A 15,234-nucleotide genomic window follows, 5' to 3' on the forward strand; every position below is an offset into this window, starting at 1 on the left:
CAACATCATGTGTTGAAGGAATAACGTACTTCCCAATAAGCAATTTATATGAATACCAAAATTATGTCCAGTGGCAGAAAAGCAATGGTAATTAATGGTAATTTTTTTTGCAAAGAAAGCGTGTTGTATGCTTACTAGGATCAAAGAATAAACAAGTACAAAACTGCTCATGCTATGATTACGAATAAAACTTGGTGACTCAGATTGTGCCTGTTAATAATACCTCCTTTAAAATGGATACTTTCCTTTTCCCTACTGAATAAAACTACCCTTCCACTTCCACTTTAACAAAAAGAACATGCACATACCTGTTAAATACGTTCTCACTTGCAGCATACTTGTCCAATCTCCCCAGGGGCGTCAACATTTCATCTTGTGAGACAAAGTCCAGGGCTGAAGGTATAATAATCACATCAGACTCTGAGCTGTAGTCATCCACACCAACTATCAGAGACATCAGAAATACTCCTTATAACACTTTGAAACTAAAATGTACCCCTTGCCTGTCTGAAGCAGTAAAAATCTGTTTCTGGAATGGTACAAAAAAAATAAAAAAATCACAAGAGACTCTCAGAATCAATCCAGAAGCCACAAATAACTGAAAGATACCTCCCTTTCCTTTCTCTACAGATTATGTTCTACTTGGCTCTATAAGCACAAAGTTCTACCTGGCTCTAAAAGCACAAGGCTCAGAGGCTACAGAAACTCCGTATGCAGGTAACAGTGATCAGAGTCTTGAGAACATATTCAATCAAGACACTAACAACTTGTGAATAGACACACAAAGTCTAGCACCGATAGAGTTAATCCCGCAACGTAGAAGATAAAGCTAATGAAACTGTTATCTAACTTCACTTAACAGAGGAAAGCTAAAAACACTAGTATATTTATATTCATTAAACAAATATTTATTAAATACATCTGTGCCAAGTACTAGAGTAGTTGCTGGGGAAACAATAATGAAAATAGTAATGTTTCTGCTTTCAAAGAGCTAATATTCTACATAAAACAATCTACTTTAAAATGATCATTGTAATAAAAGTATATATTAACAATACAAACTAGAAGGCCAGACACCCATTCAAGTTGCAGGAGAAGGAAGAGAAGACCAAGAAAGAATGGCTAAAAACTAACCAAAAGATAATTATTTCAAAGGAACCAAGCAATGAGTGAAAAGTATGATTAAACAGCATCTACTACCAAAGAAGTCAAGGAAGAACTGAAAGGTGCCCACTGAATTTGGTACTTTTGTGCCATGCTGTGTGACAAGGGCATTTTCCACCGTATGAAAGCTGAGAAGCCAAACCTGACTGAAGAGGTAAAGGAAAATATAAGAAAGTGAAGACAATGAATACAAAATATACTTCCCAGAATTGTGGTTGTGAAATAGTAAACTGGATTAGATTACTAGCCAGGGCATTCAAGCAAAATAAAGATTATTTATTCTGTTTTGTTCCTAATGTTTAAAAGAAGACAAAGATTTGCACATGGTTATATAATGAAAGTAAATAGTCAACAAATAAACATACATTGAAGTTTTAGCAATAAGAAAATATTACTGATGGAAACACCATGAGGTTGGAAAGGATGGGATCCAGAGCTAAATAAGAACCCTTCAACTGCTACAGTTCAGGGCCTTTCCCAAGGCCCTAAGAGTTTTCCAAGAAATTTTTCTTATTATTTCCTGGCACTTCCTATTCTATCCCCCGCATTACTTGATTTACTTTCTCAACAGTGCCTGTCAACATCTGGTAATATTAGTTGTTTTACTTATTGTCTGTCTCTCTAGAGTACGTTATTGGCTCCATGAGGACAGGAATTTTTAGCCCATACACTGCTTCATCTCCAGGATATTTCCAGGCACAAAGTAAGCATTTAAGTATTTTTGAAACAAATAAATCTGTTCGTCAGTCACAATGAGATTCTGTCTTTGCTCCTTTAGCTCTTTTCTTAGGAGAGAAAAAGAAAACCACCTGAGAAACTCCTGCCAAATGTTGCTATACGAGTGACAGAAAAGAGTCATAATTTCCTAACGAAATGTTATTGCTATTAGGGCATTTTAAAATGCTTGTTTTTAAATTAAATGTGTATATACCATGGGACCATCTTACAGAAATGACTACTTTAAACAGACAACATCGTTTTTACTCCCAATAGAACACTATCAAAAAGAGACCACAAAACACAGCACAGTCCCTTTCGTTAAAAACAAAATAACTTCTGTATTTAAAGAACACTCAAACATGGTCTTCCACTTTTGAAAAGGATGGATTAACAGGAACCAACTTAACCCTCACACCTTAAATGGTAAATACATAAATAAAACGACAGAGCCAGGCATGCTGACAGTGTCTGTAGTCCCAGCTACTTAGGAGGCTGAAGCTGGAGGACTGCTTGAGCACAGGAGGTCGACGCTGTAGTGTTCTATAACTGCATCTGTGAATAGCCACTGCACTCTAGCCCCTGAGAAACACAGTGAGACCCCCATCTCTTAAAAAAAAGATAACACATATGAAGTCATGGTATCACACTGACAAAAGACAGTACTGGACAGTGACCTCTGAGGAAGAGAGGACAAATGAAATGAGCCCTATATTCTTCCAGCTAACTTCCTGGAAATAATTTCCAGAGCACTAGCAGAGTCCAAATATAATCTCGGCAGACTCCTCAAATTGAGGAGACAGAGTTGAGAATTCAGGGAGGCCAAGGCAGCTAGAATTGGTAGAGGAAGAGTATCAGAGAGGAGGGACCTTCACAGAGCAAGAACTTCAGAAAGCTACAGAAGGTCCCTTTGAGTCTTTAGGTGCGTATTCAAACAGTTTATGTGTGTGAGGAAACTACTCAGTATTCTGGGAAAAATAACTACCTGAAATGATCAAGGGAACAAATCCTCGATTATCACAAAGGACAAGGACTAGTTTATGTCTCCACCAACAAAAATTCTAAAAATTCTATAATAAATGAGGCAAAACGCCTAAGAAGTGGCAAATAATTCTCCTGGTTTTGCCTAACAAAGTTTAACAGGCTTCAAAAGAAACTATTTCCAAAAAACCGTGTCACAGAACAAAACTCGAGTACGTAAATGAACATAAAAATAGCTAGCACTCAACAAGGTAAACTCCGCAACGTCTAGCATCCAATAAAAAATTATTAGGCACACAAAAGGCAGGAAAATACAAACCATGAGGCAAAAAATTCTACAACAGAAACAGACCCAGAACAAAGAATACAGAATTAGTAGATAAGGACACTAAAAGTTATTTTAATTATATTCCATACATTTAAGAAGGCAGAAAAAAAGCGTATGTTAAGAAGAGACACGAAAGATGATATGAAAGACCTAAATTGTCTTTTAGATATGAAAAATACACGGGATGGGATCAAGAGCAGATTAAACATTACAGAGGAAAAAATGTGTTACCTTGAAGAAAAAGCGTAAGAAAAATATCCTAAATGAAACAGAAAAAATATGGGGGAGGAAGAAAATTAAGCATCAATCAATTGTAGGAAAACTCCAAGCATCCAAATATATGTGCAAATGGTGTCCCCAAAGAAGAATGGGAGATATGAAATATATTTGAATAATGGACAAAATTTTCCCAAATTTGGTAAAAACTATCAATCTACAGACAGATTCAAGGGGTTCAATGAAACTCATGAGCAAGAAACATGAAGAAAAGTATACCAAGGCACAATATAATCAAATTGCTTAAAGCTAGTGATAAAAACTTTTAGACAGCCAGAGAAAAACTCAAGTTATATACAGAAAAATAAGAATGATAGCAGACTTTTCCATCTAAAATACAAGCCAGAAGACAGTAACATCTTTAAAGTACATAAAGAAAAATACCTTCGGCCGGGCGCGGTGGCTCAAGCCTGTAATCCCAGCACTTTGGGAGGCCGAGATGGGCGGATCACAAGGTCAGGAGATCGAGACCATCCTGGCTAACACGGTGAAACCCCGTCTCTACTAAAATACAAAAAAAAACTAGCCGGGCGAGATGGCGGGCGCCTGTAGTCCCAGCTACTCCGGAGGCTGAGGCAGGAGAATGGCGTGAACCCGGGAGACAGAGCTTGCAGTGAGCTGAGATCCGGCCACTGCACTCCAGCCTGGGTGACAGAGCGAGACTCCGCCTCAAAAAAAAAAAAAAAAAAAAAAAAGAAAAATACCTTGTTAATAAAGACCACTAAAAGAAAAAAAAAAAAGAAAAAGAAAAATACCTACAACTCCATACCTAAGAAATAGAAATCTTCCCAATATGAAGCTGAAATAAAGATTCTTTCAGCCATACAAAAACTGATATCATCAACAGGAGACATGCACTATAGGAAATACTAAAGCAAATCATTCAAGCAAAAGGAAAATTACACCAGATGAGAATCTGGATCTATACAAAAGAAAAAAGGGCATTAGAAACAATTAATATGGGGCCGGGCACAGTGGCTCACGCCTGTAATCCTATCACTTTGAGAGGCTGAGGCGGATGGATGACTTGAGCTCAGGAGTTCAAAATCAGCCTGGGCAATATGGTAAAATCCTGCCTCTAAAAAGAATACAAAAATTAGCTGGGCATGGTGGCGTGCACCTGTAGTCCCAGCTACTTAGGGGGCTGAGGCAAGAGGACTGCTTGAACCTGGGAGGTCAAAGCTGCAGTGACCTGAGATGGCGCCCCTGCACTCCAGTCTGGAGGACAAAGCAAGACCCTGTCTCCAGAAAAAAAAGAAAGAAGAAAAGGTTAATATGGGATAAATAAAAAATTTCTTATTTTTCAAGTATCTAAAAGATAACTGCTTAAATAAAAATATGTACTAAAAAATAAATGGATAAATATATATTGTGGGGTTCACAACATATGCAGAAGTATAATATATGACTACAATAGCACACAGGCAGGAAAAGGGTATACTGTTATAAAGCTCTTACACTGTGTGTGAAGAGATACATATTACTTGAAGGTGACTGAGGAAAAGTAAAAATGCATATTAATTATAAACTCTAAAGCAATCATTATTTAAAAAGAAACACACATACACCAAAGACATACAACTACTAATTCAGTACACCCCATAAGTAATCTAAAAGAAGGCAGAAAAAGAGAATAAAGGGAACGAGATGAGACACACAAATGAGAAACACCAAGATAAAGAGATTTGAACACAACCGTACCAGTAACTACATTAAGTGCAAATGGTCTAAATAGCCCAACTAAGGCAGAGACTGTCAAATTGGATTACAAACAACACCTAACCATGAACATAACTATACAGACCAGCAATACTTTATACAGCTTATTCTGGTCTACAATTCATACCAAAATACCTTATTAATTATAAATCAGAGCTTTAAAAGCCACTCAACCACTCTCATCTGGCTAGTTTTCTCCTTTATAAGACTGTTAAGCTAGCATAACCTTGAAACACCTTTATAAAGGCTCTAGAATTCTATGACTATGACCAAACTGTTTCATCAGTCTCACACTTGTTAATCTTAAAGATAAACAATAAAATTGATTCTGGCCCATAAAAAGCAGAGGGCAGTAGGAAAAAAAACTCCTACAGCTGCGACTGCCCAACATAATTATGTTCAAGACAAGCTTGGAGCACTTACCTAAAATGCAGATACCTAGATCCCACACTCAGATACTTATTATGTTAGTTTGGAGTAAGGCTCAGGAGCATTTATTTTTAAATAACTCCACTAATGTGAATGCAGACTGTTAAACAACCATACTTAAGAAGCATATTCCTAGAAGGTAACAAAATCATATTCTGCTTTGAATGTTTTGCTACCACTCTATCATGATTGATAATCACTTCCACACAAAGGGAGTGTTCCACTCTGGTACAGACACTGGTGACAAGTGTTCGCTTCTATTTGGCCCCGCCCAAAAAAAAATAACAATCCTAGGAGCAATCTCTGAAACATATTAGAAGGTATAGATATAAAGATAACGGAGAAACTAAAATGGAATACTAAAAAATATTCAGTTAACCCAAAATAAAGTCTGGAAAGGAGTAACAGAAAAAAACCATGAGTCAAACAGAAAATAAATAGCAGAATCACAGACCTAAATGCAACTAGATCAATAATTACATTAAATAGAAATGGACTAAAATGTTTCATTTAAAAGGCAAGGATTATCAGACTATCAGACATATACTCTGTCTACCAGAGATACATTTCTAAAGACAAAATTTCAACCATTAGGTTGAAAATAATTTTTTTAAAAGATATAACACAAAATAGTGAGCATAAGAAAGCTGGAGGCCAGGTGTGGTGGCTCACGCCGATAATCCCAGCACTTTGGAAGGCTGAAGCAGGGGGATTGCTTGAGCTCAGGAGTTTGAGACCAGACCAGCCTGGGCAACATGGTGAAACTCCATGTCCATAAAAGATACAAAAATATTAGCTGGGGGTGGTGGTACACACCTGTGGTCCCTGCTACTTGGGAGCTTGAGGTGGGGGGATCACTTAAGCATGGGAGGCAGACGTTTCAGTAAACTGAGATAGCTCCACTGCACTCCAGCCTGGGTGACAAGAGTGAGACTGTCTCAAAAAACAAAAAAAGAAAAAAAGCTGGAGTAGCTATATTATAATGAGACAAAATAGATCAAAGACAAGAAGTATTACTAGAAATGGAGATATTAGTACTTTAAGACTCTTGAATTTTTATGTAGCTCTGCATAACTAAAGTCTATGGATTCTTGAACACTATAATAGCAGCAATAGCCCTATACTGTTCCACGGCTTTTAATATTCAGCCTCTTTCACTGATGAAGTAAAAAAACCATACATCATCTTTTAATGTTATTTGAATTTTTTAAATGACCAAAAAGCATATAACAGTGTGTTCAAACCAGGTTGTTGTTGTTACTGTTGTCTTTTTTGGAGGGGAAAAAAAAAAGCATATACTGGCCAGGCACAGTGGCTCATGCCTGTAATCCCAACACTGTGGGAAGCTGAGGCAGGTGGATCGCTTAGAGGTCAGGAGTTCGAGACCAGCCTGGCCAACATGGTGAAACCCCCTCTCTACTAAAAATACAAAAAAATTAGTTGGGCATGGTGGTGCATGCCTGAAATTCCAGCTACTTGGGAGGCTGAATCACAAGAATCACTTGAACCTGGGAGGTAGAGGTTACAGTGAGCCAAGATGGCACCGCTGCACTCTAGCCTGGGTGACAGAATGAGACTCTGTCTCCAAAAAAAAAATAAATAAACTTTTTAAAAAGCATATATGAACAATGACCACTCTGAAATGCTTTTTCTAATTATATCTGTTCTCCCCAAATTCCAATACTCCCTCTTTCCCTATAAACTTACTGTCTTAAATAGCTGTCATTGCTAGCTGAAGGGGAGCCAGGATAAAAAGTTAAAGGGAAGATCACTTGTAAGCTCAAGACAGATTGCCAATAAATAATTAAATAGGTATTTTTCATTTTACAAAACCTAATATTTAATTATAAAGTAAAAGATTCCATGAAAAAGTTATGTGGCACATCTTTTAATTGAAAATTGGGTTTTTGGTTAATCTTAACAGAACAGAATCCTAAAAGAATAGAATTCTTTTTTATTTTTTTTGAGACAGAGTCTTGCTCTGTTGCCCAGGCCGGAGTGCAGTGGTGCCATCTCGGCTCACTGCAACCTCCACCTCCCAGGTGTAAGCAATTCTCATGCCTCAGCCTCTTGAGCAGCTGGAATTATAGGCAGGTGCCACAACACCTGGCTAATTTTTGTATTTTTAGAAGAGATGGGGTTTCACCATGTTGCCCAGGTTGGTCTTGAACTCCTGGCCTCAAGTGATCCACCCGCCTCGGCCTCCCGAAGTGCTGGGATTATTGGAGCCACCGCGCCTGGCCAAAAGAATAGAATTCTTAATAGGAATAGAAAACCTAGGATATAAACTAAGGCCCTATACTTAAAGCTTTGGTTCATCTTATCTCCAAGACCCTTTGAAAACTGCTGCTAAACATAAACTAGGCTCAATATAACCTTCTAGTTCCAAATCATGGAAGGTATCAAATATGTTACAATACAAATAAAGAGAACATCAGGAAGGAAGATGACAAGGGAAAGAAACAATAAAACAATGTAAAACAATGACAATCCCTGTTACCTATAGAACAGAATGTCTTTTTGTATAGACATGAGATTATGTAACAAGACAAAACAACTGTCATAGTTCCAGAAGTATCCTCTCTCTATACTACCTGCAGTTCCCTGAATCTAACATAGAAATCCAAAGTAGAAGAGAAATTCCAATTTTTCGCTTTTTTAAATTTAAGAAAAAGTGTCTAAAATATAGTAGTTTAAAAGTTGCGCCTTTCCTTTGGCAATGCACAGTGGCTCACGCCTGTAATCCCAGCACTTTGGGAGGCCAAGGTGGGCTGATAATTTGAGGTCAGAAGTTTGACACCAGCCTGGCCGACATGGTGAAATCCCATCTCTACTAAAAATACAAAAATCAGCTGGGCTGAAGCAGGAGAAGCGCTTCAAACCAGCAGGAGGAGGTTGCAGTGAGCCAAAATCACGCCACTGCACTCCAACCTGGGCAACGTACTGAGACACTGTCTCCAAAAAAAAAAAAAAAAAAAAAAAAAGTTGGGCCCACCATGAAATTGTACATAGTCATAGCAAAATTGTGTGAAAAGAACAGAAGATTGTTATGGTAAGAGAGATCTGGATTCAAATCCCGTTTTGTCACTTATTATATTCATCTATAAAATAACGGTGAAGACTTTTAACAGTGATATCTGCAACACTGTCAGGCAAATAAGCAAATGTTTCCTCCCACTTTGCATTTCAGTTTGTTTCTAGAAACAGAAAATTTGCCTGTGGTTTCCAAGTGTTTTTGTTTTCATTCATTTCATTCAACCAGTAAGTAGGAAAACCATGTGTTTTTAATTGTTTTCATTCAACCAGTTAGTAGTCTTAATATAAATAGGACAGCACATACACTATCTAATGTCAGGCACTGAACAACGAATATACTATAAAAACTAGACGAAAAATTGTGCATGTATGTACATATATGTGTATACATTGTATGTATGTGTGTGCATATATAAACACACTCTACTAAGAAAAAATACATGGTATAAGACTGTATACAAACAAAATATGTTGTTAACTACTACACTTCTAAGTCTGCCCTGATAAGTAAGAGAAGGCTTCGAAGTCAAGCCAGTTCTTGGAAAATACACTGGAATTTGCCAAGCAGGACAAAGGGCAGGAGGAGGGCATTCTAAGCAGAAAATTCCAAAGATAGGGAGTCAAAGAAAACTATTTCATGTCTCTAGAATTACAAGTAATTTGGTGTAGCTGGGGCGTAAGGTTGATACAGAAGCAAGGCAGTAGGGAAACAGGACCTACCAAAATCGACTCTGCCTTCTCATTTTTAAAGAGTTAACATTAATACATTTTGCAAAATCATCTTACCTGGCTAGAGAAATCACATTACTACTCTGTAATTCAGAATGACATCTGAGATTTTTCCAAGCAACAACTTGACTCATTTCAACAGTTATCTCAGAACAACAGACAACTCCAGGCAATGTATATACTTACTCAACTACGCTACAATAAAATCTGACTAAAATTGTCAATTATTAATACCTGTTTTTTAAATTAAGAAGCAAAGATTGGCCAGGCGCGGTGGCTCAAGCCTGTAATCCCAGCACTTTGGGAGGCCGAGACGGGCGGATCACGAGGTCAGGAGATCGAGACCATCCTGGCTAACACAGTGAAACCCCGTCTCTACTAAAAAATACAAAAAAACTAGCCGGGCGAGGTGGCGGGCGCCTGTAGTCCCAAGCTACTCGGGAGGCTGAGGCAGGAGAATGGCGTGAACCCGGGAGGCGGAGCTTGCAGTGAGCTGAGATCCGGCCACTGCACTCCAGCCTGGTCGACAGAGCAAGACTCCGTCTCAAAAAAAAAAAAAAAAAAAAGAGAAGCAAAGATCATGTTATCACTTCCAAGCGAAATGACCTCTGTTTTTACACAGCATTCTAACAGAACTTCAGGCCTCATTTCCTAGCACTCCTCTTTCAATGATCCTACCACTCTTAGTTGTCAAAGAGCAAGAGGGGGAAGGAAGGAATACACAGAAGCCCTAACCTTCTCAAGAGTACAATACAGTCATCTCTTGGTATTTGCAGGGAACTGGTTCCAGGAGCAACCCCCAAATGAATACCAAAATCCAAGGATGCTCAAGCCCTGACATAGGATGGTGTAGAATCTGCATATAATCTATATACAGGTTCCTTTGTACCTTAAACCATCTCTAGATTACTTAACAACGTAAATGCTATGTAAATAGTTGGTTATACGGCATTTTTTATTTGTATTTTTAAAATTGTTCTGTTGTTTTCTATTTTTAAAAATATTTCAATTCACAGTTGGTTGAATCCCCAGATGTGGAATCTTGAATGTGGAAGACCAACTGTATTCTCCACCTGCATCAATACTGTACGTATGCCCCTTTTCTATTCCTTGTTAAATATGCTCAAATATACTACAAATTCAAGCTAATTTCATGGTCATTCAAAAAGAATTTTGAATCTACAATTCTTATCAAACCTTACAATCCTCAGATGTCCCAAATCTCTATTTATTAAAAGTCCCTGAAACCATCTTCAAAAAACCCAACTTCCATTCCTACCTTATTATCACCACACATGCATTTACTCTATTCTGCCAAGTCAGGATGGGGGCGGGAACTGTCAGCAACCAAGAGAACAAAAGCGAGAAACAGTCTCAATAGTGCACTTGACCACCATACATCCAATTCAGTGAGCATACACACGCTTCAGAGTGTGAGGGAGAGCTGGAGAAGTGCTATTCCCTCAGCCGGTCTCAGTCCCCAGAGGATTCTCAGAAAGTCATGCTGCTATGGTCTGAAGACACATATTTTTCCAACAACATGGCTCTTAAAGTCCAACCACTTCACCCAGGACTCAACCACAGCAACAATAATGTGACAATGGTGAAGGTGAATGTCGCCATGGAAACTGTACTTTATGATCTATAGAAAGGTATTTAAGGGCCAGTCTCACTACATGGGGTTTTTCCTTTCACGGTAAATGTAGAACCTAAGCTTGCTATCCCTAAAATGGCTTTTTTCCATCAAACTTCTTAAAGGTACAGTTTCCCCTTGACAGCCTTCACCAAGACAAACAAAATGTCTTCTCTTTCACTGTGACTCTCTTCTCAAAGATGAGCAATCCTTCTCAGACCAACTGCTCTTACTTCTCTACAGCTTTTCATAATGCTGACACCTGCCACCCCAATATCCTCTTCTTAAAATTCTCTTAAGTTCTCTGGAAGTGCACAGTCCTGAGTAATTTTCTACTCTTCTGAACTATTCTTGCTTACTTCTCTTTTATGTAGTAGTTCCCCCTATACTTTTGTCCTCATACATATACATTACACATATACCCTCTTCCCCTCCTTGGTAAACCCAGTCATTTGCAGCTATCACATATTGTGCAGATGACCCATGAATTCATCTTGTCCTGCTCCCCAGAGCCATATTTGCAAGTACACTGTAAAATCTCCACCTCCATGTCATATTTGTTCTGAAAACTAAACTGTCCAAACTACTCTTATAAAATCAGCTCATCCTCATGACTTTCCAATCACCATCATTTTCCCCACTCAACTGGAGATACTGAACACGAGGTCTTCATTTATTGTTTAAAACACTACCTTTCTTGCCCCCATATCTAATCAGTTCCTAAGAGCCATAAATACTACTTTTATAAAGTATTCTGTATCTATTCCCTCCTTTTAAGTTCCCAACACTCTAACTCAGAGGCTCTGATAACTTTGCCTAGCGCAAACTGGGGTATTCAAACCCCATGAAGGTACATGAAGATTTATAACTTAATAACTACAACTTTATCGGATTGGATAACTCTAAGGAATTTTCCAGACCCCAGCTTCCAGGGGTTTCTATCCCAAAAATGTGCCTAAAGGTTTTGGATCCAAGGCTTTTCCCTGCATGTTCTCGAATCTGAGAAAAGCATTATCTCTAAGCTAACTATCTCAAAGCTACTAGGATGCACTTCTCCAAGACAGGAAAAAACCTTCCACGCTAAACAATGGAACCTTTTGAAATATTGATGAAAATGTTAAGTGATCAACCCTCTAAATACTGTAATGAATACTTTTACAAGTCAGATGGTTTTCAACCCTTTGTTGAAATATTTCAACAAATTTCAACAAAATTTCAAAAATATGGAAAGACTGAAAGCGTATTAAAAATAATTTTTGTAATTTTTTTGCACATAAGTTGGAAGCAGTTCAAGAAAATGAGACTCCGCCTCAAAAAAAAAAAAGAAAAACTTTAGTAACTGAGAAAAATACGCAATTACTCTAACAAAGCCTTCAACCAAATTATGAATATGCAAATAACTATTGTGTCTTCAATGTCTGTTTTACCCTAAATTAAAATGCATAGGAAACAGAATCTTTAAAAAGTTAGTTGCAGCCGGGCGCGGTGGCTCACGCCTGTAATCCCAGCACTTTGGGAGGCAGAGGCAGGTGGATCACCTGAGGTCAGGAGTTTGGGACCAGCCTGATCAACATGGAGAAAACCTGTCTCTACTAAAAGTACAAAATTAGCTGGGCGTGGTGGCGCACGCCTGTAATCCCCAGTTACTCAGGAGGCCGAGGCAGCAGAATCACTTGAACCTGGGAGGCAGAGGTTGCGGTGAGCTGAGATCACGCCATTGCACTCCAGCGTGGGCAACAAGGGTGAAACTCCATCTCAAAAAAAAAAAAAAAAAAGTTAGTTGCAAGCATTGGCAGCATCTGTAAGTACCTTCTTTCTGGAAGGTTCAACATCAGTGTTTCCTCCTCTGCTCTTCTTTTAAGCTTCCCTTGCTCTTTTCTCATAACAGCAAACATAATCATAGCTGTTTACCAGGAATTGTTCCAGGTGCTTCACAGGCACTAACTCACGTACAGCCCTGAACAACTCTATGAAGCAGGTAATATTTCTTATGCCTACTTACAAATGACAAAACTGAGGCATAGGGAGGTTAAGTGAGCTGCCCGAGTCTGCCCAAAAAGACCCTGCTAAGACGAACAGAGCAGCCTGGCTCCAAGTCTGTAACTGTAATAGTACTGTACACCTAGATTCAAAACTCCTCGTAAACCACTAGAGGGCATGGGTTGTGCCCGCCCTTCTCAGAGCTCCTTCCCCAGTACCGGGCAGTCTTGAAACTCATGGCTGAATTTTTCACAGGTATGCCTTCCCCTCTACACTGCGCTTGTTGGGGGCTAGGGAAGAAACTGACACTACATTTCATCCTTCAGGAGTGAGAAGTTTTTGCTGCAGACAGTCATAAATACTTGCTGAATGAATGAATTTTCTATTTACGAAGTCTAACATAAATATAAAAAGCCCTCCTCGAGGTAACCTAATCAGGGCCACTTCTCCAATCCTAACCTGGCAAGAGATCTGAAATCAATAGCTGCCTTAAACAATATCTCAAACTTACTATTAGGCAAAGAAGTGGCTTAAGGTAAACATTAAATAAAATGTTAAAGCTGCCCTTCACTACATGAGTACTGCTCCCTTTAAGAGAGCTGTTTTGAGCCACCCCACTAAAAATACAGACTTAACAGAAGTCTGGATGTGGTTCATTTACTTTAAAGATAAATTACTCGTTTCAGATAATCCATCTAAATAGTAAACGCCCCTTACTTTACTCAAAACAACCAGAAATCTAAAAATTAAGTTTACTCTGAGTAAGGGAACCACATTAGACAATGTTAAGGATTAACTACAGAGTATTTAAAAGAGTAATTTCAAACTGCAACCATCTCTGAAGTTACTTACACAGGTATTAGACAGTCAACCTCAGCATCCAGTAGGCTTTCCACTAAACACACCACAATTCTTCTATGCTTAGCATCTCAACTCAGAACAATGTATTGGTCCCTTATGTATCCCATGATCTACGCTTATACATTTTCCACACTCTTCATTTTTAAAATGCGTCTCAAAACCTATTGATTTTTTTGATGGGTCACTATTTTGGAAGATGAGCATTAATAGAAACTATTTTAACTGCAATTTGTCACTTCTTTCAATACAAACCTGCTTAACTCTGTCTTTTCTATCGTGACCCAAATTATTTTCTGAGACTTAGAAAAGTACACATAAGACGAAAAATTCCTTTCTAAATATCAATTCCGTCGCCATCAGGAAACGTCAAAAACTTCGTCTTTTTAAAAATAAAAACGTCAACTCCGTAAAAACTTCAGTACCTCAAAGGAAAGCTGCAGTGTTAACACTGAGGGAGGACTGGGTGATTTCTGAGTATCTGCACTGAAGAAATATGCTCTTCAAACCTAGTAATTCCTGACGAGGCCACACCTTCTAACCTTCCCGTAATCCACGAATCACATCGGGAGCAATCTAGAAACTGCTACGAGCCAGAGTAAAATGACAGGTATGTCATCCTCAAACAATCCGAAACCGGGTCGGGGAGCCCAGACGGCCAGCCGGGGCCCAGGCTGCCCCCCCGGCGCTCCTGGAAGAGCGACTCTAAGGAAACACACCCCCCGCGCGAGCCTCTTCCTTCCTAGAGTGACGGGGGAAGGGGACACCAGGGGCAGAAACACACCCAAACCCCACTTCAAACCCTGCCCCAGCGGCTTCTCCTTCCAAAACAGCCGCGCCACTGCCGAGCCCGCAGGCGATTCGGGGGCGCCGGGAGAAGAGAGCGAAGGGCGGAAAGCGAACTTGGGCGTTACTCCGGGCGTCTCCCTCCCCCAGCGGAACCTGGGCGCGCCGTTTCCTCACGGACGCGAGATTTTCCCCCCAAATCGCCACCCCAGCCCGCCCGGGGCCGCCCTCGCCCACCGTCCCCTCAGCCAGCCAGGGCCCGGCCCAGGCCGCACCGCAGCCCGCCCTCCCCGGCCGCTCCCCGCGGGCTGCCGGGCCACCGCGAGGTCGGGGCACTCACATCCGTCCGCGTCCTCCTGCAGGTCCTCCTGGAGCAGCGAGAGGTCTGCGCCGAGGAGAGAGAAGAAAGGCCCGGTCAGCGCCCCGGGGCCCGGCGCGACGCCCCCACCGCCCGCCCTCCCGCCCCGGCGGCGCCTCCCCGAGCCGGGACCCCACGCCGGCCCCGGCCCGGCCGCCACTCAGGGCGGCGGCGGAGGGCGGGTGGGCGCGAGGAGCCGCCGCCGCCGCCGCCCGGAGAACAGGGGGCCACGTACCCGCC

General features: G+C 40.3%; 1 protein-coding gene across 3 annotated transcripts in view; it reads right to left on the reverse strand.

Annotated features, from left to right (window-relative positions):
- Window positions 1–15,234, reverse strand: part of PPP4R1 (protein phosphatase 4 regulatory subunit 1) — a 66,602-nt gene that overhangs the window by 50,497 nt on the left and 871 nt on the right. For 2 of the 3 annotated variants that reach the window (XM_026456002.2, XM_026456000.2), the window contains exons 2-3: window positions 14,977–15,021; window positions 309–393 (exon numbers count right to left, since the gene is read on the reverse strand). In XM_026456002.2, the coding sequence (XP_026311787.1) occupies window positions 309–367 (59 nt within the window). In that variant the 5' untranslated portion in view covers window positions 368–393; window positions 14,977–15,021. Of the gene's footprint in view, window positions 1–308; window positions 394–14,275; window positions 14,332–14,976; window positions 15,022–15,234 lie in introns of those variants that run through there. The other variant, XM_026456001.1, reaches the window with a different exon arrangement.

The sequence above is a fragment of the Piliocolobus tephrosceles genome, chromosome 18 (assembly GCF_002776525.5).
Source record: "Piliocolobus tephrosceles isolate RC106 chromosome 18, ASM277652v3, whole genome shotgun sequence".
NCBI lineage: Eukaryota > Metazoa > Chordata > Mammalia > Primates > Cercopithecidae > Piliocolobus > Piliocolobus tephrosceles.